Below are 19,548 nucleotides of genomic sequence, written 5' to 3' on the forward strand. Positions count from 1 at the left end.
TCTATAACTAAGGCCACCTGGTGTAGGTCCTTTCTGTTCTCTTGATAGGAGGCAAAGTCCAGCCACACAGGGACACTTGTAAAGACAACAGCAGAGGAAGAAGGCAATCACTGTGGTTGCAAGGACCTGCAAAGGTCAGCTGAACCTGGCCAGCTGGCTTTGTTTTAACTTAAAGGCTACAAGGATATAGCAGCAGGTGATAATGGCCAGAGCCAGAATGAAGCCAAAGACAAAATGGCTAGAGATCAGCTTTTGTTACTGCAGAATAATTATTTCCTTCAACAGTCAATGACTTCCTTGAGTTTTCTTTCAAAGGTCACATTGTTTGAAGCAATAGGTAACCCACCATAACTATTTCCTTGAAGATTAAGTAGGGTGCATAGAAGGAGATTGCCAAAAGCTATGTTCCCAAAGCTCCCAGAGCTACTTTAGCTTGTGTGTAGTTGTTCCAGGATTGGATTGGCCAGAAGATCATAACACAGCAGTTCATGGAAATGAGGGTCAAAAGAAAGACACTGAACAGAAAGTAAAGAATAGACATGGTGCTGTTGAACTTACAGAGCAATTGGCCAAAGAGCCAGCAAGATGAGCTGGAGAGGCAACAAGAAGATGATGGTAAAGTCAGCCACAGCCAGGTTGAGGTACCACACCGTGTTGACTGTGCAGGGCATGTGGAAGCCAGCCACCCAGATGACGAGGCCATTGCTAGTCAGACCTAGGAAGAAAGTTACAGACTATCATGGAAGAGATGTCAAGAGGAGGCTTGACTCTCTCCAAAGAATCATCATAATAGTCTGATATAGGCATAGAACTCTCCATAGCCAGCAGTGATAACATAGATATTTTTTCCACACCACTATAAAAAGAGCCAAGGTTTAGTTAGACTCAAACTTCCACAACTACACACATTGCTTAAATTCTTACCATCTCCCTTCTTATAATAACTACAGAGAGCTTTCATATCCCTGCTCTAGAATGCATATTTCTTTACCAACGATATTTCTTCTCCTCCTTGGTCTGCTCCCTCCTCCTCCTCCTGTCCCTTCTCTACCTCCTCATTTTATTTTTATATTCAGTTTTTTCACTACATTTACAGCACTTATTCTATGTGACCTACTTTCCATATTATTGCATATAATGATTTAAACACCTATGAATCCAAAGCTTTGCTCATATATTGCATTTAATTTATTACTCATAACAAATCTGTGATATAGAAAGGAATTATTATGGATGAGGAAAAAAGGTTTAGAGAGATTAGTAAATTCCTGAAAGTCAAAGATCCAGTAGCTAAAAAAAGAAATGCAGAACTGAATTTTGAGCCTAGTTCTGCTTAATTAAAGATTCATATTCTTGACACTGTTCTTTGATTCTCTCCTCGGTGTCAGGGGGAGGCTCATATTTATTTTTTCAATTTTGTTTACAAAGGAGCTTTCCTGTACTTCACAGTATTAATAACTTCCAAGATGCAATGCTTAGCCAATCATGTTTTATTATTGATCTCATTTTACATATATGAAAACAAGGACTCCAGGAGGCTGCTTTCATGTAGCTCATGACACTTAGAACTAGCAGATCTGGGTCTTGAATGAAGACCTCCGGATGCCAAACCCTATCTTTTCCCCACCTCATCACAAAGCTTCCTTATTATGGGGAAAGGGTATCTTGAAGCTGGTGTCTAGAGGTGTTGGACTCGCTCCCAATGAACCCCCAAGTTCTCTTAAGGGACTAGGATCCCATCAACTGCATTTAGGAGCTAGATATAAAAGTAGCATTCTTATGAATTATTGCTTTCTCAGTTTCTTATGGAAAATTCAGTAAGTTTTGCTTCACACTGTTGGTATTCTTGTCTATTTCTGTTTTGCTTTTTTCTCTGTTTCAATTGTTACATTCCTTAAGCTGTGGGGATGGTCTTCAATCCTATTAATACCCTCATGTTTTGCTTACGCTGTTCTCACTGCCTAGAATGCCCCGACCCTTTACTGTCAGTGAAATCCTGCACAAAATATTCTAGTAGATTTCTTTGCATCTTCTTCTGGTTGCTCCTAGGATTTGGTATCTGCTTAATTCCAGCAGTAATGCCTATTTATCAGAAATCTCATCAATATTCATCATAGAAGCCACATTTTATTCTGCTTCTATCATTTAACACCTTAGACAATAGATTTACCCTCTATGAGCTTTATGTTCTTCCTCTTTAAAATGGATATATAATATTTATACCTCAGAGGGTTGTTGCCAAGCTCTAAAGGAATAATCCCATGAAATATTTGGAAATATCTGTGACACATCAAAAATACTGTTGATAATGCCAGTTCTTATTTTTGTTGATGTTATTGTTATTACTTTATTCTATACATTTGGTTTATAGTAGCTGTTCCATAAGCATTTATTTGTTTATTGTAGTGCTAATCAAGATTAAATGAGATGATATATGTAAATATGGATTGTAAAATCTAAAGAGATATATAAAGCAGAACCCTTCTCCTAGAAGGCACTCATTTCTTTCCTTGTCTTATTTGCTTATTTATTTAAGTGAAGTCTCTCTTTTCTTTTTTTAAATTGACTTCAGAGAGAAGAAGGGGGGAGGGGAGAGAGAAAAAAGAGAGAAACATCAATCAGTTGCCTCCTGTACACGCCCTGACTGGGTATCAAACCCTCAACCTGCGTATGTGTCCTGACTGGGAATCAAACTCGCCACTTTCTGGTGTATGCCCCAACCAACTGAACCACACCAGCTAGGACAAGCCTCCCTCTTCTTGACCAATCCCTACCCAGCTTCCCACAAGCATCTCCCCAAAAGGCTATCCCCAAACACCTGTTGAGCCCTCCTGTGCCTCTGTCAGGGGGGAGCCCACACACACTCACCTTGGCTAGCTTGGGACCCTGCCTCCCTGCTGGGGCTTTTGAAACAGACAAATCCTTCCTGGAGTTCTTTCCACTGTATGGGGCTGTGGGAGTCTAAGGCTTCTTAGTCAGTTGTCGGGCTGGAGAAGACTCTACTAAGGACCTAAATAATACAATGGAAAAGTTGAACTTAAAGATATAAGCGTGAAGGTTTGTCTAAAAGCCTAGAATTCTTTCACAATGTTGTTTTTTTTTTTTTTTTTTTTTTTTTTGTTTTTTTTTTTTTTACTCCTTGGGGACTTGAGTTCAGTGGTGATTGGTCTAGGTCATTGAAACTTTTAGGAGTCCTGACCATTTTGGCTCAGTGGATAGAGCATCAGCCTGCAGACTGAAAGGTCCCAGGTTCGATTCTGGTCAAGGGCATGCACCTTGGTTGCGGGCAAATCCCCAGTAGGGGGTGTGCAGGAGGCAGCTGATCGATGTTTCTAACTCTCTATTCCTCTCCCTTCTTCTCTGTAAAAAATAAAAAATCAATAAAATATATTTTGCCCTGACAGGTTTGGCTCAGTGGATAGAGCGTTGGCCTGTGGACTGTAAGGTCCCAGGTTCGATTCCGGTCAAGGGCATGTACCTTGGTTGCGGGCACATCCCCAGTAGATGTGCAGGAGGCAGCTGATCAATGTTCCTCTCTCATCGATGTTTCTAACTCTCTATCCCTCTCCCTTCCTCCCTGTAAAAAAGTCAATACAATATATATATATTTTTAAATAAACTTTTAGGAAATGTCAACCTTATCCTTGATGGAATTTGTGTCTAAGCTTTTTAAACAAATGTATAAAAATAATTCCAAAGCACATGAGCATAGTAAAGCTTGATGTTAATGAAAACAGTAACAGCTAACATTTATGGAGTGCTTAGTATAGGGCAGCTTTCATCTCTTTTGTCTGTACTTTGGCAAGAGCAGTATGATGTGATAGCATTCTGAAAGACCACATCAGAAAATGTCTTATGGAGATGGAAGGGGTGATGGCTTCATCACAGATGGCAATAAAATCACTGGACTTCAAAGGCTTTTGAGTCTTAATTTTAAGACCAAGCTGTAAAATGAACTTAACCTCATTGAGCCTTAGCAATAAAATTAGTATTGATCCTTATAACTTAAATAGGTCCAGTTAATTAAAGCAATTTGACAACCAGAAAGCATACTATAAATGTGTGAATTATTACTTGATTTAAAATAGCTTGATGTTATAAAGATGTAATTTTGTATTTGGAATAGCCATCTTCAAGGTAACACTTGGGTAGAGGAGAAAACTGAGGCTCAGAGAAGTTCTCTCTGGCCCTAGCACTGTTGAGATGGCTCATTCATTGCATCTTAGAAATATCTAGTGACCTCCCCTACATGCAGAAAGTCGGAACTGGATACCTCCCCAAAGGTGAGAGGGGTAACTTTGTGGGAAGACTGAAAGGTGAGTGAATTTTTAAAATTGGAAGATAGGGGAAGGGATAGCATTAGAAGTAAAAGTTGAATATAATTCTGAATTTAAATATTGAATATAAATATATTAATATAAATTATGAATATGAATCATGAGTCTGCTGTGATAAGCTGTGACTGTATTTGCTCATCTGTCTTTCCTGTCTTGGGGGCAGCAGTTTGCTACGTGTCTTCCATCTCTTACAGATCCTAGAAGAGTTATTGATTTTTTTTTTCGTCTGTTTAGCTTTTTGCTTATTGTTAGGACAGAATGGCTACTTCCAAGCTCCTTATATGTGGAATCAGAAAACAGCTCTATCCTTCCTCAGTGCTTTCTACTATTGTTGGAAGTCCTGCATTTGGCATCCATGACATAGGAATGCCAGGAGGATTGAATATGAATGTAACCTGTGTTCACCAGAATGTCTGTTTATGAAAGTTTTCACATGATGGCAGAATCCTGAAGCTCTCCCTCTGCACTGCTGAATATCTAAGGCTGCTGTGAAAGCCTCTTAGGATCAGAGGCTCCCAGTTACATTAGTCAGTTTGACTACCTGCTGTCATTCTGTGTACCCCACCCTACACACACACACACGTGCACACACACACATGCACACGCACACACGCCCAAATCCACTATAGTTTCCAAACCTTCTGCTGCATTAGACAGTATTTCTTGTAGCTGGATTATCATCTGAGAAGTGAAAAAAACAATAAGCCTCCACCTTCTCCTTTTTGACTTTACAATTTATTTTTTCCTCTAGTATAGAGCCTGGCACACAGAAGATTCATAACCAATTGTATGTTGTTTTGCTTTGTTTCATAGACAGGCTGTAGACCTCTAAACTGGTCACAAGAGGGCACTTATAAACCATTTTGGAAAATTTTCATGTTCAACATAAAATTTCACAAACCCTAATGGTTTAAGTACAGTTATGGAACTTCTAAACCAAAGAGGCATATCAGCCATAATCTAATCCAGTTTGTCAATCTGGTGAGGCATTGCAAATTATTTTAAATATTTCAAAAAAGAAAAAATTTAAGTATTTAAGTTAGTATTGAAGATATCAAGTGTCTTTGCTTTTGACTTAAGTTATTATAGCTCCACTTACTTGATAGGCAAAATCTTAAAAAATTGGAATTTTTATGGAAAAATAATTTGCATCAGTATTTACTGAGCTGGAGACTGCTTGTGGTACAGTTCTAGAAATAGTAGGAGAGAAGCGTAAGCAATTTTAAAGTGGTTTACTGCAGTCTTGAGCACTTTTAGAAAAATATTTTTTATTTAATTAAGAGAGGAGAAGGGAGAGAAACATTAATTGATTGCATTCTTAACATGCCCCACCCAGGGATCGAACCTACAATCTAGGCATGCACCCTAACTTGGAATCGAACTGGCAACCTTTGGTGCACAGGATGACACTCAACCATATGAGACACATTAGCCAGGCATTGAGCACTGTTTTAAAAAAATTAAAAAGTTTTAGGCTAAGGAAGCTGTCAGGACCTATGATCATAGAATTGGAAAGGGTAATGAAAATTATTTAATGCATCCTCTTATCCATTATAAGAAACTTTTCTACAGTAAATATGACATTAGTCCACCTCTATTTGTGGGTTTCAATACTGAATCACTAAACTGTACATTCTTATAAGTTCTAATTACATTTTTTAAAAAACAGCCCTCAAATTCTATTCTCTATCCAAGTCTATTCTTCATTGTGATAGCCCTGCAAGTATTTAAATAATATCTTAAGATTTCCTTGATTCATCTTATCTCTGGCTGATGTTCCCATATCCACTAATTGTCCCTCATATAATTCTTTGAAAGCCTGGACACCCTTTTTAAAAGACGGGTTTGCTGTGGTTAAATATGGCCTGTATTGTTTGCAACTCCCCCCACCAAGAGGTAGAGTCTATTTCCTCTCCCCTTGGATCTGGACTGGTTCTATGGCTTGGTTGGAATAATAGAATATAGCATAAGAGATGCTGTGGCTCTTTTGAGGCTAAGAAGTAGGACATCTACAGTTTCAGTTTTCATATCTTGGAATGCACTTTCTTGAACTCATGGAGACAGCTCCTGCTGAGCTCCTAGCCAAAGCCAACCACAAATGCCAGTTTTTATAATATAAGTGGATGGAGCTAGTACACTGAGATGGATAGGGACCGAGCAAGTGCATTCACTGGAGAACTGACTTGTATAGGAGAGGCATCCATGGGTTTGGCCTGGCATGGGAAGTCAGGGCCCAAGTAGAGTATGAAGGGCATCTTCTGAAGGGACAAATAACAAGAGAATCCAAGCCCTTGCAGAGTGAGGAAGACATTTACATATATACACATATATTCAATAGCTCTGTCTACTGAGAGGGCTTTGGAACTGGATACCCCAATCGAAATGAACAACCTAGTACATGGATTATCTCAATATTACTCTTATATTAAAAATAACTAAGGCTCACTTTTGGAGAGAGGGAATCTTATAGTGCCAGAAAGCAAGGAAGTTTTCAAAGAATGATGGGAACCCACCAAAAGGCAAAGAGAGGCCAGCTTTAAGGGGCTCTCATTGGCAACAATTGGGTCAATTTTGTTATCAAATAAAACATTATAATGGATTAGTCATTTAGTAGAGTAGGAAAGCATGAATCCATCCTGATATTTTAAGAACTATTTTAACTTGAAAGTTTGATTAGGAATGGTATATTTACATAGCTTCAAAGTACGTTCCCACAAAATACTTAATTACACAGGACAGAGTACCATGGAGAAATCTGGCAGACTCTACCTTAATCAAGTGATCAAGATGAACAACTTAATTTAGTAAGGGGACAAATTCTGTGCCACTCCTAATAATTCACTGAGAACACAGATTGGGTTCTTGCATAACTTTAACCTAGTCATAAGGAAACATCAGACAAACCCAAATTGAGCAACAGCCTACAAAAACGCTAAACACTGGCCTGTAATCTTAAAAAATGTCAAGGTCATGAAAGTTAAGGAGAGAGCAAAGAACTCTTCCAGACTACAGAAGACTAAAAAGACCTGACAACTAAGTGATTCTGAACTGGATCCTTTTGCTATAATGGACCTTTTGAGACAAGTGGTAAAATTGGAACTAGGTCAAAGTCTTAGAGTTGGTTATGTTAGATCCTTGATTATGTTCATATAGCAGAATGTCTTTGCTTGTAGTATGCACTAAGTATTTGTGAGTGATGGAGCATTGGACCAGCAGTTTACTCTCAAATGGTTCAGAAAAAAAAGGTGTTTTTTTTTTTTTTTTTTTTTTACTATACTCAAATATTTTCTGTAAGTGTGAGTTGTCTCAGATTAAAAACCTTATACCATAAAAAATTCTCCATTATTTTTTACTTAATACAGTGGTTATCAACCCCCCTTCTATTCTATATAGCAAGCCAAAGAAATATGAAATTTATTGAAGAGAAAATTATAAATAAAATCACTCAGAATTAAATAAGAAGTAGTGTTCATGAATGTGTTGGTAATGGTGGTTGCTTTGTTTGAGGTTATGTTTAGGAAGCTGGAAATGAAAAGTAGAGATGGAGATGGTGGAATAATAATAATAATGAATAATAATAATGATTTCATCTAACACAGCAGTCGCCAACCTGTGGTCTATGGACCACTGATGGTCCGTGAGGTCTGAAAGGTTGGCGACCGCTGATCTAACATATACCGAATGCTCATTCTGAGGTACTAATTTTTGTAAGCATTTTGTGTTTGTTAACTTACTACTCCTCATTACAATCCAATAAGGAAGATATTTTTGTTAGCCTCATGTTAGAAGATGATAAAAACAGGCCCAGACAGGTAAATTAACTTCCCCCAGGAGGAGCTGGGATATGGATGCAAACAGGCTGGCTCCAGGACCAGTACCCTTAATCACTAGAGAAAGAATAAGTACATTCAAGGAATAAAAGAGCAGCCCAACCCTGGGAAGGTTTGGAGAAACTGGAGACATTGCTGTGCAAACATCCTCTACTGTGCACATTTGTATGAGACTTGCCAGAAGCCAACATGCCTTAAAAAAAGGCCTCCCCACCCTGTACTTCTGGCCAGAAGAGTCATAGTATAAACCTTTGGAAAGAGGAAAAAGGATTTATAGTTGAGATACTGAGTGAAGACCTATAACATGGCCAAATACACCATGAGCTTTCGGTGTTCTTCTTGGAGTCACACCCACATGGAGAACATGTGGTCTGGCTGTGTATTGACAGCATGTCAAACTCACACATACGGGACAAGGCAAAGCCAAGGCCTGATTGAAAGGACTGCTAAAGACCCAGCAAACCACTTTTAGATTTAGACACTTTATCACTTACACAGTCAACAAAGAGGGGCATAAGTCAGAAGTGCCAGTTCCCTGTCCTCTTCTTTGTTCTCAGTGAATTTGGTTTTATATTCTGCTTCCCTGTCCTGAGATGGGGAGGGCAGATAATCCCACACCTTGTAGAACCTGGGAGGCAATGAGGAACGTCTATGATAGCCTCTCGGGGAAGATGGGAAAGAGAGTGGAAGATGGCTCATAGCTCTTACAGGCCTCCCATCTCATGTTCCAAGAATATCACAAGGTGTTCTCCTAAGTCTCAGAGAAGCCATGGTCCCACTTTTTGCCTCTGTGGATCCCTACAAGGTTGCCATGGTTCGTGGTGAAATCATTCCTCTATAAAGGGCAGTGGAAGGCAGGACTTAAGACAGGATCATGGCAAGGAGAGTGCTTACTGGACATTGAAGAGCTGTCATCTGTGAGGCTTGACATCTTGCTGGAAGTAAGGGTAGCAGATGCTGTCCTGGTCCCCTCAAAAGGCAGTGAATTAGCTGTGAATGCGGGAGTAGGCCATGGATTGGCAGTATGGCCATCTGGGCCCAGAGTCCAGGACACTGAAAGGCCTTTCTGCCTTCCTTTACATTAATTTGCTTTATAAACTCCTATGGCCAGGTTTCCCCCTGCTCAAGAACCCATATAGATCAAATCTTGCCAGATAAAACTTAGAGTTTAGCCTTTTGTAGCCATTCTTTCGCATCAGATTCATCTGACACAACTCATTGATTGTTTGATTGTGAACTAAACACGTGTTTGACACTTGCTGTGGTCAGATAGTACTGGCACAGAAAGATAAAAGACATACTGTCCATGCATCCTTCTTTTCAGCCCACCTGATTGTCTCAAATTGTTTTCTAATATAAAACATTGCAAATACTGGTTTTATTTCTCATCCTCTCTGCTTATCCAAATTTTTTAATTCAAGAACCACTTGAATTCATGAAGTCTTCATTGGAAAATCAAGCCTGGACTGATCACTTATATCCCTTCTGATGTTCCCTAGATTATGCTTCTATTGGGTCTTGGTCATTTCTTGTATGAAATCCTCCTGTGCTCACATTCCATTTGGATTTCTTTGCAGTGCCTAGAAAAGGAGCTAAAAGTTAGCCTCAAATGACAATGGACTGATTTGCTTGCACTAAATGGGAAGCGATCGATGTGGAAAGCATCCAGGAACATATAGTTTGCTTTTCTCCAAGCTTTATGAAGTTGATACACTGATCTGTGGCATTTGATTATATGTTATATGCTTGTGCTTTTAAAGACAAATTTGAAGACGATTTTTCCCCTTTCATATAGAGTTAAGTTTGGGTCACTTTTGACTATCCAATTTGCAGCAAGTAAAGAAGATACGAGGCTCTAGTTTGACATTTCCAATGACCGTCTTCTTTCAGCTAGAAGGAAGAGAGTTAGATGAAATCTTAGGCTGAGTTTTTTTCTTCTTTTTGATCAGTGTCTTGCATCTATATTCAGGTGACCTCTTTATAATTGCCATTCCTCTTACAGAGGAAAAAAATAACAGTGTCCATTAATTAAAACGAGACAAGATCCATGCCCAAGTTGCTACTGCTGCATTCCAGAATCTGCCACAGAGCCAGATGCACCAAACATGCTCAACAAAGAGTTGTTGAATGGGATGGCTAATTGAATTTCCACTCGCGATTATAAATTTAATCTCCACAAGAAATCCATTCAAAAAGCACATCCAAAATTAATTTAGAATCACTGACATTCATTTATTTTTCCTTTCATTTCTCTTCATAAATTAATTTGTTTCACAAATGCTTACTGGAAATGCATATTAATTAAATGTTTAAAGGTAAAGAAATACAAATCAGAAAAGAAAGGACTCAAGTTCTGGCTATGTTATTTATTGTCTGAGTGACGTTGGCAGTTAATTCATTGCTTCCAGCTTCAGACTATCATGTATAAAATGGGAGGAAAGCTCTTGTTTTCTTTGTTTTTGTTTGTTTTTTAATATATTTTATTGATTTTTTACAGAGAGGAAGGGAGAAGGATAGAGAGTTAGAAACATCGATCAGCTGCCTCCTGCACACTCCCTACTGGGGACGTGCCCACAACCAAGGTACATGCCCTTGACCAGAATCGAACCTGGGACCCTTCAGTCCGCAGGCCGATGCTCTATCCACTGAGCCAAACCGGTTAGGGCTGGGAGGAAAGCTCTTATCATCAGTGGTTTTGTGAGAATGAAATGGAAACCATAAGCAGAATGTAGTGCCTAGCACAGATTAGTGGTTCCTAATAATATTATCAAGTGTGTAGGATCCAAACATGAACAAGACAAACCCCCTCAAGATGTTTACAAATGAGTCCTGGGAAAGAACACATTCAAATAATTATGCTGCAAAGAGAGAAAGCATCAGTACAAGAAAAGGCTACGTGGCTGTTTTAAAATATATTTTATTATTATTCAGGCTAACAGATCAGGAGATGACTGCCATTGCCAAGTTTGTTAAAATCACAGATCCCTAGAAAAGGGGGCGGGCATGCCACACAGGAAGCATCAGGTTTGTCACGAGGTGGGGCAGGAAGTGGGCACAGCCTATATATTGTGGTTCCCATGGGAAGGGATGGGAGAGACAGGGTAAGCAGGGTTAGGATAGGCTAGTTTGAATAATTTCAATGGGTTCAGGATGAAAGGGCTGTTCCTAGTTTTCTGGTAACTGGCCCTGGAGGCCAGGACAGAGGGATAGTGACCTAGAGGGTCAGAGCTCCATAAGGGAGGGGGTTGACAATGTGAGTTTTGGATTGGTGGGTTTGCATTTGAAAGGTCACTTCCAAATGCATTGTTTGCTGTCTCTAGGAATTAGCTAGCCCTGCCAGGGGCATTATTCCCAGGGTCAGCAAGTCCCCAAGATAAAAAGATGTGATTAATACAATGGCTCAGTTCATACAAAGGATGGAAGTAGCCATATTAACGGTGTCCAAGTCTCTTTTTAAATCGGACTGGACTCCCCATCAACTCATTCTCTAACATAGCATCCTATTTGCTTCTTCATAGCACTGACCATTAGTTCTTTTCTTTGTTTACCTGTTTATTGTCTGTTTATCCCATTGCACTTTCAGCTCAATGAAGGCATGAAGTTTGCTTGCCTGGTTTACTCCTCCAGCTTTAGTTCCTGATATAGTGCCTGGCACACAGTAGGTGCTCAGTAAATATTTGTTAAATGAGTGAAAACTAGTGCTTGAAGACTTTCCGGGTGTATTTTGTGTGGAGCAGGTTCTAACCTTTAGTGTAAGCCATCAAGTCTACTATTAGGTTTTGGCCAAAACCGCATGTCTACTTGATAGGCTCATCAGAACTTTATTAGCAAAGGAGTCTGAGGAGCTTCCTGGGAAAGAACTCACTCTGGGACCAGCAGACAAACTTGAGACAGTACAAAGTGCTGCAGAGGTTGGGAAGGAGAAACATCTGTATGTGTATAAAGCTCTATTTCTCTTGGTTAAGTTTTGGCCCTGCCCCTCATGGATTCATAACTTGGTGCTTGTGAGAGAGAGGCCTATGTTTAAAAAAGGAAAGATCTGTTTTTACCAAAAGTTCTACAGTATTTTAGGATGCTTCATTAGTTAGAGTCCAGCCAGGAAACTAAAACCTTACCAGGTGATCAAACAGGAAAAATTTAACTTGGAGGATAATTTACAAGATGTTAGAAATACAGTGAAAGCAATGGGGCGGGGGTGTTAGTGGTGGAGGTGAGTCATTCCTAAGGTTAGAAAATGCTGGAGGCTGCTCCTGCTTCTTGGCCTGGAGGAGCAGAGTGAGAAGCTGGGGCCAGAGCTGGAGCCACCCAACAGAAACTGGGACAGTGATGGATCAGCCTGACTTGGGTGGAAGCACAGACAAAGGGCATTTTTGGAAGGAGTGGGAGCCGTGGGGAAGATGCAGTCTCCACCAGTGCCTTCCCTTATCTAATCCTAACCAGACACAGTGGACAAGGAAGTCTGGAAGCCACAGTATGACCAACTCAACTTCCGGTATAGAGCAGAGCAAAAGAGGGGAAATGTAGGGAAAGGAATACAAAGAAAACTTGCAAATGACAAGCAAGATGAGGGCAGTGGTTGATTAGTGTCCCATAAAAAGATTATAACATACAAATAAAGATGGAATGGATTCACCACCACTGTACCACACAACCTTGCTTTTTGAGGGTTTGGGCACATCAGCATACCTGGTGGAGGGGTAATACCCAGGAAAAACAGAAGCCATCTCTTGCAGAGAAAGCAGTAGAAGTGGCAGGACTGAGTATGAGTGGCAGTAATACTACATGATCTCCTTCATGCAGTTTACAAAGCAGAAGAAACATAAAGAAATAGCCATGGCAGCTCAGTAACTTATAGGAGTTAATAATAGGAGAGACTTATTAAGTGTTAATCTTGGTTTGGTTCATTTGCATCCTTTGTCTACGTAATTTCATTAAATCCTCACCACAATATGACATCCTCAAGTTAGGCCCCAACCCCTAGCCTTGCACCTTAAGGGGACTGGGCCATAGCATACCTTCCTGAAAGTGTTCAGAGTCCTTCCTTAATAGTGAGGGTTGCTGGGGCCATTAGTGCCGTTTGGCCAGGGAACCCTGATCTCTATTTCTTGCCTGCAAGGTTCTTTTTTCCTCTTCCTTGCTTATGAGGCACCAGGTTCCCTAAGCAGCTCCAGGACTTGGGCTTCCTAGTAGGTTCATCCTGAGTCCCCATGGCTGAGTTCTGGTTCAGGAGGGCAGCCTTTCCGCAGATTGTTTCTGTGGCCAGCCCAGCTTTCCTTTTGCATGATTGCAAGGGCTTGAACTGCCAGGTGGTTCTAATAGGCATATTTCGGCAATTCATCTTGTTTATATAGATAGGGTCTGGCAAAAGAAAGTTTTTCTTAGGGTCACGTCTTTGGGACTGTCCTGCTGTTAATGTCCCCATTTTAGATAAGGATACTAATACTATAAAAAAAAAATGTCTAATCCAAGATTACACAAAGAGCAAATATTGCATCCCAAGTTTTTAAAAAGGCATTTTTGTTTTAGATCCTGGGCTTATTATTCTATCTGAGGGCACAGAGAAGGCACACTCTAGGGTTTCCAAAAACAACTGGAGGCATTAGCAAAGGTCGAAGATCTTGCCATAGTAGATGTGTGAGTGGAGCTGGGATGGGTGGAGGTAAGTTCTACAGAAATATGGCACTAGATGTCATTAAGCTGAGTCCATATTATACCACAGCCCATGGGACCTCCAGATGGCTTCCTCAACTGGGTAGTTCATTGGGTAATGCGAATCTCCAAACTTTAAATAAGTAGAAAGGTGGAGGAATTCAACAGAACTTTCACGCCTTCTCATGTCAATGCAAAACCTTCCCTTCTTTTTCAATATTCTTTCAGAAGAAGGATTCTTAGAGCTCTTTGCCTCCCACCCTGGCATCTGTTTTGTTTTGCAAGGGCTTGTGCAAGAGGTCCTTGAGAATGCTTTAAACGAGGGCTTTGTTTCTCATGGGAACATGAGAGAAAGCGGAAAAACCTCCCATTTGTTTAAGTGACAAACATGACCTTCATGCTCCTCATTGCTGCAGCGAATCAAGTGGCAGTGACTGAAATTCAGGTCCTCGGTAGGTGTATAAATATGCGTGTGTGCAAACGCCACTGTTACACTTGCTGAAGCACGTGAGACCCCTGGCTTGGCAGATTTACTTTTTCACTCCAGGCAGATATCACAGATAACCTGCCATGAAGCTGGTCACTGTGCTCCTGCTGGTGACCGTTGGCATTTGCAGTTACTCTGGTAAGTAGCCTGGAACGTATGACATTTCTCTACCTTTCTCTTCATAGGACACAACTAGTAAGCCAAGGCTAAGGTATATGGTGGAGGGAGTTTTAGAATCACGGTATGGTAAGGTTGGAAGGGTTTTCAGATGTACTCCACTTAACACAATCTAAACCCTAGCCCAATACCCCTAGTTCATGCTACATAAGAAGTTAGCCAATTCCCACTGAAGGTCAACAGAGATTTCATTGTTGAACATTGATCACCATAGTTCTCCTTATCTTCCTTAATCTTTAGTCAAAACCTGACTTTGCAGCTTCCTCCTTTTATGCTTTTGACACTATATGGAGTCATTCTTGCTATCATCTCTGATCAGTCAGGTTGCAAGCTTGATTCTCCTGAGACAGTTACACTAATCTGTTCACATGCTCAGTGGCTATCTATTGAATGGCTACAACCTGTTGGGCACTGGATTAGCATTGGAAGATTCAGAAATGGATCAGACATCAATATTGTTCTCAGGGTGCCTATAGTGTGGCAAGGGGGATAAGACTTCTGTAGAAATGAGTACAGTGGTATTCAGCTAGAGCAGTGGGAGAGCGGAGGGCGAACCATTCAATGTCTGGGTGGGGTACAGAGGCTGGCTTCTTGGAGGACAGTGGGAACTGACCCATTCAGTGATGGCCATTGCTCATTCAGAGAACAGAGAGCATTGCAGAGATATATAAGTATTTAAGTACATACAGAGGAGATAACCAAGTGTTTAAAATAAGAAGTAAAGAGATCAGTCATGAGAAACTAAGTGGCAGCTTATGGAATTTTTGACAAATTTATAATTTCATCAGTTTCAGCTATTTTTGTTGTTTAGTTTCCAGGGACAAACATCCATTGGCAGAGGTGACCACTGAAAGATGGGTGGAGGGAAAGAAATATCATTCACTGGAAGAAAATTCTGGAGGGAAAATAGGTGGTAGAAGGTGAAGATAAACAGACTCAATTTTTATGATTTGAATGGGAACATGAAAAGGATTCCAGAGGAAAATGAACTAGGGCAGGGTCTTAGCCAGCAGGAGAATATGAAATAGGAATTCTTAAGAATCTGTTCATGCACAAGTATGTTTACATATCTGCACGCATTTTACAAAAATTACATATTTTTCCATTCTCTATACTTTTCTACTGATTCGTTTTCTATATGAAAGTTACCTTTTTTAAACTGAAGATACAAAATGCAGTTGTCTCATAAATGCCTTGATAGCTTCCCATTGCTCTCAGGAAAAAAACACAAAAAACACCTCAAACTCGTTAGTATGTCATTCAAGGCTTTGAAAAACCTGACCTCACCTGAAATTTGCAGCCTCACCCCCTTTATCCCTCCTCAGCACACCCCACTGGAGTTCTGCACTCCAGCCATTCTGGGCAGAAGACTCACTACACTGCGCATACACTTTCATTTTAATATCTCATGCCTTTGTTACTTTTGTTCTTTTTAAAATTCTGTTCCCTTATTTACCTTGTGATGCTGGCATTTGCCTCAAGACACAACTCTAGCCTCTGAGAAGATTCCTGCAACACTCACCCACACCAGAATTAGTTATCCCTTCTTTCGTATTTCCATAGAGCATTGCCCATAATATGCAGCACTGTGGTGTACACAGATCATATTGTCCACCAGACTATGTGAGCTCTCAGAATGGAGTGTTCTTATGCATCTATGTAGCTACATCAACTGGTACAGAGTCATTGTTCAGTTATTTTTATAGCATTGAGTTAAATTGGTTGGGAACAGTTTCCTGGGCTGTGATTGGATCCATTCCTGTCTCCAAGTTGAGTTTGCTTATGGCATCTCAATTTACATGCAAAGTACATCCCTGTTCAGTCAAATCACTAGTATGGTTTAAGTGCTTACTACCTGCCAAGGTGCAGTGTGGTGCGCTAGGCATGGGGCGCAGTAGTGAGTGAAACATAAGTTCCTTTCCTCATGGAGCCTACATTCTAGTGAGAGGAGAGAGGCAAAAACAAAAAGATTTAATATTCTAGGTAGTGGTAAGAAAAAATAAAGATAGAGGATGACAGGTGTGCCATTTTTTTGATACCTCTCTAAGAATGTAACTTTTGAGGAGAGACCAAATAATGTGAGGACAGACCAAATAATGTAGCTATCTGAGGAAAGAAAGTTCTAGAGAACTGGGACAGCAGGTGCAAAGGCTCCAAGGCAGAAGTTTTCATGGGTGATCAAAATGAGCATGGCTGGAATGGAGCCGTTGATGGACAAAGTGGAAGGTGGTGAGGTCATAGACAGGAGCAGATGCTCCTCTTTCACTCGGTTTCCCTTTTGCTCTGCAGCTACCGCCTTCTTCCTCGGCAGTGTCAAGAATGCCGTACCTTTACCTGTGGATGCCCTTCCCCTTCTGGATCCACTCAAGCTTCTGCTGCAGACTCTGGGCATTTCTGTTGAGCACCTCATAGAAGGGCTAAGGAAGTGTGTGAATGAGCTGGGCCCAGAGGCCTCTGAGTCCGTGAAGAAACTGCTGGTAACGACAGCTTGTGGGGTAGTTTGTCACAGGCAGGGCTCAGCTACCCTGAATGCTTACGCGTCTCCCACCTCACCCCATTCTCACTTGTGAATGTGTATTTCCCCCTTACTGATGGCTCATACAAAGTTTGCATGGTCAGTAATCTTGAGAAAAGTGCAGTATTTACATTTCCAGTAAGAATATGTGAATAACAGAGACCTGTGGGTTTAAAGAAAAAAAAATTAATGTATATATTGATTTTAGAGAGAGAGGAAGGAAGAGGAAAAAAGAAAGAGAGAGAGAAACATCAATTTGTTGTTTACTTATTGATTCATTCATTGGTTGATTCTTACATGCACCCTGACTGGGGATCAAACCCACAAACTTAGTATATTAGGATGATGCTCTAATCAACTGAACTTCCTGACCAGGGCAAGACCTATTCTCTAGTTGTGACTTTGCCATTTACCAGCTCTGTGATCGGACTTAACCACTTTGAGACTTTGATTTCCTGTCAGTAAAATGGTGGCTAAGTAGGAGTGACTATTTTTGGAAACGTGCTAATTACATGTAACCTGCTCTTATTTTTATTACTGTCGTTCTGCCTTTCAGGGGGCCCTTTCACATTTGCTGTGATGACAGGATAAAGCGAGAATGGAAGGAGGAGCATGGTCTCCTGCTCCCTGGCTGAAACTCGTTCCATCCTAAAATGTAGTGACTCCTGGAAAGAATGAATAAAGCAATGAGTAGATTTCAATTTGTCTTATTTTTCTTTCTGGGCCCTCTGTTCAGAAGGGCCTTAACTAGATAACCTTTCCCTTGGGTCCTAGGCTCCAGAGAGCCTGTTGTTCTAAAGGTAACTCACCTTTTCAGTAAGACATGATTCCTTATCTCTAAGGTAAACATCTCCATTGTTGGTTCTCTGATACTGTTTCCAGACCCCTTATGCTCCTATCCCTAAAGAAACTTTAAAGCATGCAATGAAAAGCATTTTCAGAGTATTGTCTGACAAGTCTAGGGCCTCACAAACCTCATTGGTTTGGAGACTACACCAGCAGAATGTGACTCTCCATTAAGTTTGTAGTTATGGTAGGACCACTCCAAAGCTTCACTGACCCTTTCACCAAGTTAGGCCTTTACTACATCAGCCTTTGGCAAAAGTGTTCTAACCTGTCCTTCCCCACCCCCCATGATAACATCTATAACGATGCCAGCATTTTCTTTTCAAGACATAATTTTGGATATATATGACCACCTATAAAATAGACTTCAAGCTCCTTAGCGTGGCATGCAAGGCCCTTCATGGTCTTATCAATATCCCTTTCTTCACATGGACTCCAGTCACAGCCATGCTAAAAAGATAGCCAAATCTCTTTGCTGTTAACACTTCTATGCTTTAATGGAAAATCAACTTTTTTCCCCTACCCAAAATGTCTGCCATAGTCTGCCTTTAGACTTGATCTAGTAACAGCCTTGGGGCTGTTTGCCCTCAAACTCATTCCCCATTGTTCCTCTACTCTGCTCTGGGTAGGGCAGACAGAGGGCATGAAGCTGAACCCTGCAGGTTGACTTTCTCAGGTTCCAAGGTCAGCTGACTCTGGGCCTCTGTTCTGCCCCTGGGAGTCCCAGGCTGGAGATAGGTGGTTGGAAAAGGGGAAAGCCAGAATGTGGCCTCCTCTCCCTCTCTATTTGGAAGATGTCTCTGGAAGTGTCTGTACTGTGTCTGAGCTGCTAAGTCCTGCTGGATAGATCTGCATTGGTTCTAACTTTTGTCAGTTGACTCCAGTCTCTGGCTCTGGTTATACCCCCCTCTTTTCTTTCTTCTCAGCTGAGTTGCTAGTGGCTTCCTCCTGTTACCAGCTTCTAGGTTACCTCACCATCACCGATTTGACTTTTTAGGTCTTCTGTCATTTATTGAATTAGACCATAAGTTCCCCTTCTCAACATAAAAATAACAAAAGGGAATCCTATATAGACTGAAAAAGCAGTGAAGTGAAAAACAGCGGTTTTAGGCTTGCACAGATTTACGTTCAAGTTCAGGCTTTAGGCTTGCACAAATTAGTAATCTAAGTGATCTTGGACAGGTTCCTTAAACTTCCAGGTTTTCAATTGCATTATTTCAAAATGGAATAGTAATATTTAATTCTTGTACTTGTTGTGAGCATTCAATGAGGCAACATTTAGAAGGACTAAGCATGAAATATGTCCCAATAATCATTATCATCTTAGGTAGCTTTTGCAGGGCCATCTTGGAATGACAAGCATTGCCACAGGCTAAGCTTTGACTTAAACTGTCTCTTCCAGTTGAATTGTCCTTACTCCTCCTTTTCCGGGTCTCTAAATCCTTTCTCATCTATCAAGATGTAGCTCAGATATTATTACCTTTGAGAAGTCTTCCCACATTTCCCAAGGGAGCATTAATGGCTCTTTGTCCTATTTACCATGCTACCATCTCTGTGCTTCAATATACCAGGTCATGCTGAATGTGATTAATTGATCACATGCTCAACTAACATCAAGATTGTGAGCTACTTGAACACAAGAACCATGAGATGTCCCATGTGCATCCTTACTTTCTTGTTCTCAGGTGGACATTCTGTTGTTTAATT

At 40.6% G+C, this 19,548-nt stretch overlaps 1 protein-coding gene across 1 annotated transcript; it reads left to right on the top strand.

Moving 5' to 3' along the window:
• Nucleotides 1-14,317: 14,317 nt before the first annotated feature.
• Nucleotides 14,318-17,679, top strand: SCGB3A2 (secretoglobin family 3A member 2). Its single transcript, XM_079771576.1, has 3 exons — nt 14,318-14,441; nt 16,770-16,957; nt 17,552-17,679. Exons 1-3 carry the CDS (start codon nt 14,387-14,389, stop codon nt 17,573-17,575), a joined length of 267 nt encoding a protein of 88 aa, XP_079627702.1. The 5' UTR covers nt 14,318-14,386; the 3' UTR covers nt 17,576-17,679.
• Nucleotides 17,680-19,548: the final 1,869 nt, after the last annotated feature.

The sequence above is a fragment of the Cnephaeus nilssonii genome (genome assembly GCF_951640355.1).
Source record: "Cnephaeus nilssonii genome assembly, chromosome: 5".
Classification (NCBI taxonomy): domain Eukaryota; kingdom Metazoa; phylum Chordata; class Mammalia; order Chiroptera; family Vespertilionidae; genus Cnephaeus; species Cnephaeus nilssonii.

What these genes read in the sequence shown, in the direction of transcription:
- SCGB3A2 (XM_079771576.1), top strand. Translation starts at nt 14,387, where the DNA reads ATGAAGCTGGTCACTGTGCTCCTGCTGGTGACCGTTGGCATTTGCAGT. An exon ending in TGGCATTTGCAGTTACTCTG is followed by an intron (nt 14,442 to 16,769) that starts GTAAGTAGCCTG and finishes TTTGCTCTGCAG; the next exon opens with CTACCGCCTTCTTCCTCGGC. An exon ending in AGTCCGTGAAGAAACTGCTG is followed by an intron (nt 16,958 to 17,551) that starts GTAACGACAGCT and finishes TCTGCCTTTCAG; the next exon opens with GGGGCCCTTTCACATTTGCT.